The sequence below is a fragment of the Tachyglossus aculeatus genome, chromosome 9 (assembly GCF_015852505.1).
Source record: "Tachyglossus aculeatus isolate mTacAcu1 chromosome 9, mTacAcu1.pri, whole genome shotgun sequence".
Classification (NCBI taxonomy): domain Eukaryota; kingdom Metazoa; phylum Chordata; class Mammalia; order Monotremata; family Tachyglossidae; genus Tachyglossus; species Tachyglossus aculeatus.
This window is the reverse complement of record NC_052074.1, coordinates 9,887,311-9,896,662: the sequence shown is the minus strand read 5'-3', so window position 1 is coordinate 9,896,662 and position 9,352 is coordinate 9,887,311. Positions and strand designations below refer to the sequence as shown.

At 43.6% G+C, this 9,352-nt stretch overlaps 1 protein-coding gene across 1 annotated transcript; it reads left to right on the top strand.

Moving 5' to 3' along the window:
• The first annotated feature begins 3,536 nt into the window (after positions 1-3,536).
• On the top strand, positions 3,537-8,969 carry TMEM17 (transmembrane protein 17). Its single transcript, XM_038751642.1, has 4 exons — positions 3,537-3,653; positions 7,283-7,386; positions 7,542-7,655; positions 8,210-8,969. The coding sequence occupies exons 1-4, from the start codon at positions 3,554-3,556 to the stop codon at positions 8,561-8,563; spliced, it is 672 nt and encodes a 223-aa protein (XP_038607570.1). The 5' UTR covers positions 3,537-3,553; the 3' UTR covers positions 8,564-8,969.
• Positions 8,970-9,352: the final 383 nt, after the last annotated feature.

Below are 9,352 nucleotides of genomic sequence, written 5' to 3'. Positions count from 1 at the left end.
ACAAAAAGCCACATTTTGCCTCGAAATAAAAACATGGCATGACTGCACCTGAACTACCCCATTCAATTCCAGTCACTGCACATTAGGAAGCAAGTAATAGAGCTGGAGCAGTTACAGGACTGAACAACCAAGCTGATCAGGGGCGTCGAGAAGCGTCTTGCATGAGGGCCGAATGACAAGTTTAGTCTACCAAACCAGAGAATGGGTAGATGGAGCGACAGCTGAATTGTTGTTCACCAATTCTCATAATAGGAGACGTGGGTATTGGGGAATGTGATAGGTTTCCCCCAAAAAAATTCCTCAAACAGTGGGTTATAGGAAAATTGGTATGTTACTACCAGAAGCTGCATGTCAATATCTGAGCAAGCAGTCCATAAAGTGATAGTGGTCTTACCTCCTTCGCTTCCCCACAGCACCTGTAAATATGTATATATGTTTGTACATATTTATTACTCTATTTATTTTACTTGTACATATCTATTCTATTTATTTCATTTTGTTAGTATGTTTGGTTTTGTTCTCTGTCTCCCCCTTTTAGACTGTGGGCCCACTGTTGGGTCGGGACTGTCTCTATATGTTGCCAACTTGTACTTCCCAAGCCCTTAGTACAGTGCTCTGCACACAGTAAGCGCTCAATAAATACGATTGATGATGATAGTGGTGGGAAAGTCAGGGATGATCACTGATACATCCTGAAACATCAGGATGGATGTCAAAGACATCCACCGTCACGTGGTGGCTTGATTGAACTGCCTCGTTGTTAATCCTGGGGACAGAAGAGCAGACCAGATGGACCCCTGATTTTATCTAGTAATGATATTGCTAATATTCCCATGGTCCTGTCTAAATGAGTTGGAGTCAATCAATCAACCAAACAATTAGTGGTATCTATTGAGCGCTTACTGTGTGCAGACTAGACTGTGAGCCCGCTGTTGGGTAGGGACTGTCTCTATGTGTTGCCGACTTGTACTTCCCAAGCGCTTAGTCCAGTGCTCCGCACACAGTAAGCGCTCAATAAATACGATTGATTGATTGATTGATTGATCATCATTCTCTCGGCCTGTCGTCGCCACACAGTAAGTGCTCAATAAATACGATTGATTGATTGATTGACTCTCTATGTGTTGCCGACTTGTACTTCCCAAGCGCTTAGTCCAGTGCTCCGCACACAGTAAGCGCTCAATAAATATGATTGATTGATTGATTGATCATCATTCTCTCGGCCCGTCGTCGCCACACAGTAAGCGCTCAATAAATACGATTGATTGATTGACTGACTCTCTATGTGTTGCCGACTTGGACTTCCCAAGCGCTTAGTCCAGTGCTCCGCACACAGTAAGCGCTCAATAAATACGATTGATTGATTGATTGATTGATTGATCATCATTCTCTCGGCCCGTCGTCGCCACACAGTAAGCGCTCAATAAATACGATTGATTGATTGACTGACTCTCTATGTGTTGCCGACTTGGACTTCCCAAGCGCTTAGTCCAGTGCTGTGCACACAGTAAGCGCTCAATAAATACGATTGATTGATTGATTGATCATCATTCTCTCGGCCCGTCGTCGCCACACAGTAAGCGCTCAATAAATACGATTGATTGATTGATTGACTCTCTATGTGTTGCCGACTTGGACTTCCCAAGCGCTTGGTCCAGTGCTGTGCACACAGTAAGCGCTCAATAAATACGATTGATTGATTGATTGATCATCATTCTCTCGGCCCGTCGTCACCACACAGTAAGCGCTCAATAAATACGATTGATTGATTGACTGACTCTCTATGTGTTGCCGACTTGGACTTCCCAAGCGCTTGGTCCAGTGCTCCGCACACAGTAAGCGCTCAATAAATACGATTGATTGATTGATCATCATTCTCTCGGCCCGTCGTCGCCACACAGTAAGCACTCAATAAACACGATTGATTGACTGACTCTCTATGTGTTGCCGACTTGGACTTCCCAAGCGCTTGGTCCAGTGCTCTGCACACAGTAAACGCTCAATAAATACGACTGATTGATTGATTGATCATCATTCTCTCGGCCCGTCGTCGCCACACAGTAAGCGCTCAATAAATACGATTGATTGATTGACTGACTCTCTATGTGTTGCCGACTTGGACTTCCCAAGCGCCTAGTCCAGTGCTCCGCACACAGTAAGCGCTCAATAAATACGATTGATTGATTGATTGATCATCATTCTCTCGGCCCGTCGTCGCCACACAGTAAGCGCTCAATAAATACGATTGATTGACTGACTCTCTATGTGTTGCCGACTTGTACTTCCCAATCGCTTGGTCCAGTGCTGTGCACACAGTAAGCGCTCAATAAATACGATTGATTGATTGATTGATCATCATTCTCTCGGCCCGTCGTCGCCACACAGTAAGCGCTCAATAAATACGATTGATTGACTGACTCTCTATGTGTTGCCGACTTGGACTTCCCAAGCGCTTAGTCCAGTGCTGTGCACACAGTAAGCGCTCAATAAATATGATTGATTGATTGATTGATCATCATTCTCTCTGCCCGTCGTCGCCACACAGTAAGCGCTCAATAAATACGATTGATTGATTGACTGACTCTCTATGTGTTGCCGACTTGGACTTCCCAAGCGCTTAGTCCAGTGCTCCGCACACAGTAAGCGCTCAATAAATACGACTGATTGATTGATTGATTGATCATCATTCTCTCGGCCCGTCGTCGCCACACAGTAAGCGCTCAATAAATACGATTGATTGATTGATTGACTCTCTATGTGTTGCCGACTTGGACTTCCCAAGCGCTTGGTCCAGTGCTCCGCACACAGTAAGCGCTCAATAAATACGATTGATTGATTGGTTGATTGACTGATCATCATTCTCTCGGCCCGTCGTCGCCACACAGTAAGCGCTCAATAAATACGATTGATTGACTGACTCTCTATGTGTTGCCGACTTGTACTTCCCAAGCGCTTAGTGCAGTGCTGTGCACACAGTAAGCGCTCAATAAATACGATTGATTGATTGATTGATTGATCATCATTCTCTCGGCCCATCGTCGCCACACAGTAAGCGCTCAATAAATACGATTGATTGATTGATTGATCATCATTCTCTCGGCCCGTCGTCGCCACACAGTAAGCGCTCAATAAACACGATTGATTGACTGACTCTCTATGTGTTGCCGACTTGGACTTCCCAAGCGCTTGGTCCAGTGCTCCGCACACAGTCAGCGCTCAATAAATACGATTGATTGATTGATTGATCATCATTCTCTCGGCCCGTCGTCGCCACACAGTAAGCGCTCAATAAATACGATTGATTGATTGACTGACTCTCTATGTGTTGCCGACTTGGACTTCCCAAGCGCTTGGTCCAGTGCTCCGCACACAGTAAGCGCTCAATAAATACGATTGATTGATTGATTGATTGATCGATCATCATTCTCTCGGCCCGCCGTCGCCCTTCCCCTCCTCAGCGGTCCCGCCCCCCCCCCCCCGCCCCGCGTTGCTATGGGAACGGGCCCGTCCCGTGTGGAGCGGTGGGGCCTTCCTCCCGGGCCCGGCCGTTGCCATGGAGCTGCCCGCCCCCATCCGCCAGCGCCTCGGGGCCTTCAGCCGGACCGTGTTCAACGAGCCCAACAGAACCGGGCCGGAATCGGCCGGCGGCTCCGGTGAGGGACGGGGAAACCGAGGCCCAGGCCCCGGCCGAAAATGGCGGCCAGCCTTCGTGCCTCACCCTAATAACCATCCTGGTCCTTGGCAGGCCCTTCTTTTAGGTGCCACTTATTCGACTAAGCGCCGGGGTGGATACAAGCAGCGTGAGAAGCAGAAGCAGCGTGGCTGCCCTCCCTCTGCCCATCCGCCAAGCTATCAATCAATCAATCAATCGTATTTATTGAGCGCATACTATGTGCAGAGCACTGTACTAAGCGCTTGGGAAGTACAAATTGGCAACACATAGAGACAGTCCCTACCCAACAGTGGGCTCACAGTCTAAAAGCTAGCCCTCTTCCTCCCTTCAAGGCCCTACTGAGAGCTCACCTCCTCCAGGAGGCCTTCCCACACTGAGCCCCTTCCTTCCTCTCCCCCTCATCCCCCTCTCCATCCCCCATCTTACCTCCTTCCCTTCCCCACAGCACCTATATATATGTATGTACATATTTATTACTCTATTTATTTTACTTGTACATATCTATTCTATTTATTTTATTTTGTTAGTATGTTTGGTTTTGTTCTCTGTCTCCCCCTTTTAGACTGTGAGGCCGCTGTTGGGGAGGGACTGTCTCTATGTGTTAACAACTTGTACTTTCCAAGCACTTAGTCCAGTGCTGTGCACACAGTAAGCACTCAATAAATACGATTGATTGATTGATTGACTGCCAGACTGAGCCCCTTCCTTCCTCTCCCCCTCGTCCCCCCTCCATCCCATCTTACCTCCTTCCCTTCCCCACAGCACCTGTATATATGTACATATGTTTGTACATATTTATTACTCTATCTTGTACATTTCTATTCTATTTATTTTATTTTGTTAGTATGCTTGGTTTTGTTCTCTGTCTCCCCGCTTTAGACTGTGAGCCCGCTTTTGGGTAGGGACTTTCTCTATATGTTGCCGACTTGTTACTCCATTTTACTTGTACATATATATTCTATTTATTTTATTTTGTTAGTGTGTTTGGTTTTGTTCTCTGTCTCCCCCTTCTAGACTGTGAGCCCACTGTTGGGTAGGGACTGTCTCTATATGTTGCCAACTTGTACTTCCCAAGCCCTTAGTACAGTGCTCTGCACACAGTAAGCGCTCAATAAATACGATTGATTGATTGACTGCCAGACTGAGCCCCTTCCTTCCTCTCCCCCTAGTCCATCCCCCCATCTTACCTCCTTCCCTTCCCCACAGCACCTGTATATATGTACATATGTTTGTACATATTTATTACTCTATTTATCTTGTACATTTCTATTCTATTTATTTTATTTTGTTAGCATGTTTGGTTTTGTTCTCTGTCTCCCCCTTTTAGACTGTGAGCCCGCTGTTGGGTAGGGACTGTCTCTATCTGTTGCCGACTTGTTACTCCATTTTACTTGTACATATCTGTTCTATTTATTTTATTTTGTTAGTATGCTTGGTTTTGTTCTCTGTCTCCCCCTTTTAGACTGTGAGCCCGCTGTTGGGTAGGGACTGTCTCTATATGTTGCCGACTTGTTACTCCATTTTACTTGTACATATCTGTTCTATTTATTTTATTTTGTTAGTATGTTTGGTTTTGTTCTCTGTCTCCCCCTTTTAGACTGTGAGCCCGCTGTTGGGTAGGGACTGTCTCTATATGTTGCCGACTTGTTACTCTATTTTACTTGCACATATCTATTCTATTTATTTTATTTTGTTAGTATGTTTGGTTTTGTTCTCTGTCTCCCCCTTTTAGACTGTGAGGCCGCTGTTGGGTCGGGGTTGTCTCTATATGTTGCCAACTTGTACTTTCCAAGCGCTTAGTACAGTGCTCTGCATACATTAAGCGCTCAATAAATACGATTGATTGATTGATTGATTGCCAGACTGAGCCCCTTCCTCTCCCCCTCGTCCATCCCCCCATCTTACCTCCTTCCCTTCCCCACAGCACCTGTATATATGTATATATGTTTGTACATATTTATTACTCTGTTTAACTTGTACATACCTACCCTATTTATTATAGAGGAACTGGGCCTCAGTTCCCTCTTCTGTTAAATGGGGATGAAGACTGTGAGCCCCACGTGGGACAACCTTATTACCTTGTATCTACCCCGGCACCTAGAACAGTGCTTGGCATATAGTAATCACTTAAATACCATTATTATTATTATTATTATTATTATTAATAATAATAATACAAGCAAATCGAGTTGGACACAGTCCCCGTCCCATGTGGAGCGCTCACAGTCTCAAACCTCATTTTACAGAGAAGTGACTGGCCCAAGGTCACACAGCAGACAAGTGGTGGAAGTGGGATTCGAACCTATGACTTTCTGACTCCCAGGCCTACGCCCTAATAATAATTATGGCATTTGATAAGCAATTACTTTGTGCCAAGCACAGTTCTAAGCACTGGAGTAGATACAAGGTAATCAGGTTGGACACTGTCCCCGTCCCATTTGGGACTCCGGGCTTAATCCCCATTTTACAGAGGAGGGAATTGAGGCACAGAGAAGTGAAGTGACTTGCCCAAGGTCACACAGCAGACAAGTGGCGGAGCTGGGATTAAAACCCACGTGCTCTGACTCCCAAACCCATGCACTATCCACTAGGCCATACTGCTTCTCAGTAGCTCTAAGGAATCTGCAAAAATAATGCTCTAAAGGAGTGGGCAAGGAGTGAAAGGGGAGGGATGGGAGGGAAGGGAGGGAAGGGAAAAGCGCCCCTATTAAAAAAAGGAAAAAGCAACAATTCAGCCACCCTATATGAGGTGATGGGGCCAAACGTGGGGTTTCCAAAAAGGTGGAATGTACCGCCTTTTAAGAACACAGTATGTAGAGGAAACTAGTTTCTTCTCGGTTCAGATTTACCTTAGACAGTGACCATGAATATACCAGCTATCATTCATGTTCAAAGATGAGGCTAATGCTCTAGTGAAATCTTACCCAGTATAGGAAGGTATGGCGAAGAATGCAATATGACAAAATCCATTCCGCATATTAGGCTTATAAAGATCATCCTTTTTGGTGCTTCTTGGTATCATGATCTTCCTAAAAGTGACAAAAAAGAACGTCAGTTTTCACAGTATAATAACTGTGGCGTTTATTCAGGACTTGCTCTGAGTCAGGACGACTTGGGTTCTAATTCTGTCACTTGTCTGCTGTGTGATTTGGGGCCAAGTCACTTCACTTCTCTGGGCCTCGCCTACCTCATCTGTAAAATGGGGATTACCCAGGTGGGACATGGACTGTGTTGAACCTGATAGCTTGTATCTTCCCCAGTGCTTAGTACAGTGCCTGGCACATAGTAAGCGTTTAACAAATACCACTATATATATATATATATATATATATATATATATATATATATATATATAATTATATATACGTGTCCACACACACACAAATATATATATATATATATATATATATATATATATATATACACATATATAAAATCTATGGTACTAAGTACTTGGAAGAATACAACAGTTGGTAGACAACTTCCCTGCCCACATCAAGTTTACAGTCTAAAGGGGGAGGTAGACTTTAATATAAATAATTTACAGATTGGTACATAAGAGAGCATTTTAATGTTTCCTATTTTTCCTTTCCCTCCATCTTTCTGCAGACAATGAAGTAGTCTCCAGTTTGCCATTACAGATGTCCCTCTATTTCAATGTTTACTTTTTCCCATTTTGGTGGGTGTGCAGTGTCATCATGCTACAGCTGAAGGTGAGTTGAAATTCTTTCTGCTAGCGTTCCTTGCATTTTGAAATGTAGTCTCGACCTTTTTGGCCTAGCCCAGGAATGCCATGTACAGCTGAAAATCAACTAACATGCCTTCTGGGTCAGGTGAGATACTAGTAAAATGTTGCCTTTGTCTACAGTACCCATTCTTGCCAGATTACTACAAGTTCATCCTGGTGACTGTACTCATCCTGGTAACCTTAATTGAAGTCATCCGGCTGTATCTAGGATACATGGGCAATTTACAGGAGAAGGTAAGACTGTTTGACACCCCTTAATGTTGATGCAGTATATAAATACAGTAGGATGGTTTTAAGAAATTGTAGACAAAGTGAATGTAGCCAATAAATTGAGATTTTTTTATACTAAATGAGATCCTTGGAATCAGAATCTATTGGAAAGGAAGAGCTAAGGCTCTGTAATAAACTGAAATCCCAGGTTACACATTAATCCATGAATTGTAATTATTGAACACCTTTAGTTGCAGGGCCTCAGGGAGAGTACAGTGGAATTAGGTATTCTCCCCACGCTTATGGCACTTATATTGTGGTGAAGTGGAGGTTGGGGGGTGGGAGAGATATAGAATGATGAGATAAAAGATTAATCAGGGAAGGCCTCCAGGAAAAGATCTGATTTCAGAAGGGCTTTGAAGATAGAAAGAATATTGGTCTCTGGATGTGACTGGGGAACAAGATGCAACAAAATATGTAGTTTAGATACATACTATAGACCTTTTGGTTACAGATTAATTCCAACTGTATTTATGACTTCAGAAAGATGCAAATCTTGTTAATCATGATATTTGTAGGTTCCTGAATTGGCTGGCTTTTGGCTCCTGAGCCTCCTACTGCAGCTGCCGCTAATCCTCTTCCAGCTCTTTAACGAAGGTTTGAAGATCCTGCCCCTGGAACGAGCTGTCCATATCATCTTCACCGTCTTCCTTGCTTTCCAAGTTATCGTAGCGTTTCTTGCCTTAAAGAAAATGGTAAACCAATTAGCCACCCGCTTCCACCTCCAGGACTTTGATCGACTTGATCAGTCTTCTGTAACCAGAGATCTGGTTGGAAAAGAAAGACAAATTCAGACTCCTGGTTTTTCAAGACCACACTTGGAGGAGTTTCGTTCCACAAATGTTGGCTGGGGATCTGGACTCCAAGCCTGACGGATGCTTTCCAAAGGCACAAGGAATAAAGAAGATAAGTGAACTTGCTTGGTCTTTTTCCCCACCAAGGGCTCAATGAGTCTTTTTAAGACCACTTTTCAGTATTCCAAAAATACGCTGAAGTGTGAAGGGACTGAGCCCACTCAAAATATTTTGATTTCCTTATTCATTACTGGAAGGAAGTCTGTCTTAATAACTTGAGTTCATTTGTTAAAATTCTATGACTGTTTCTTTTAACTTGTACAGTATATTTTTATATTACTCTAGAGTGTTGTCTTTTCCTACAGTATATCTGAAAATTTATATTAAAATATTGGCAAAGATTCACTATGCACAAAAGATAATTCAGTTCCTTTTAGACTGATTCCAGTATTTGAGCTCTCACAAGTTACCCCCACAGGTATACTGCAGATAAAAACTTACTTAATAAAAATAATAACAATTATTAATAGTATTTATTGAGCTCTTACTGTGCAGAACCCTGCAATTAGTGCTTGGGAGAGTACAGTACAATAGAGTTAGCAGACACATTCCCTGTCCTCAAGGAGCTTACAGTCCCAGAGGGGGAGACAGACATTAATGTGAATATAAATAGATTATTTCATTCGTTAAGCACTTACTATGTGGCAAACACTGTACTAAACGCTGGGGTAGATACAAGATAATCAGGTTGGACACAGTCCCTGTCCTAGATGGGGCTCACAGTCTAAGTAGGAGGGAGTAGGATTTAATCCCTATTTTACATATGAGAAAACTGAGGCACAGTGAAGTGATTTGCCCAAGGTCATA

Coding starts and splice junctions, on each gene's coding strand:
- TMEM17 (XM_038751642.1), top strand. CDS start 3,554: ATGGAGCTGCCCGCCCCCATCCGCCAGCGCCTCGGGGCCTTCAGCCGG. Junction 7,387..7,541: donor TCATCATGCTACAGCTGAAG/GTGAGTTGAAAT, acceptor CTTTGTCTACAG/TACCCATTCTTGCCAGATTA. Junction 7,656..8,209: donor TGGGCAATTTACAGGAGAAG/GTAAGACTGTTT, acceptor TGATATTTGTAG/GTTCCTGAATTGGCTGGCTT.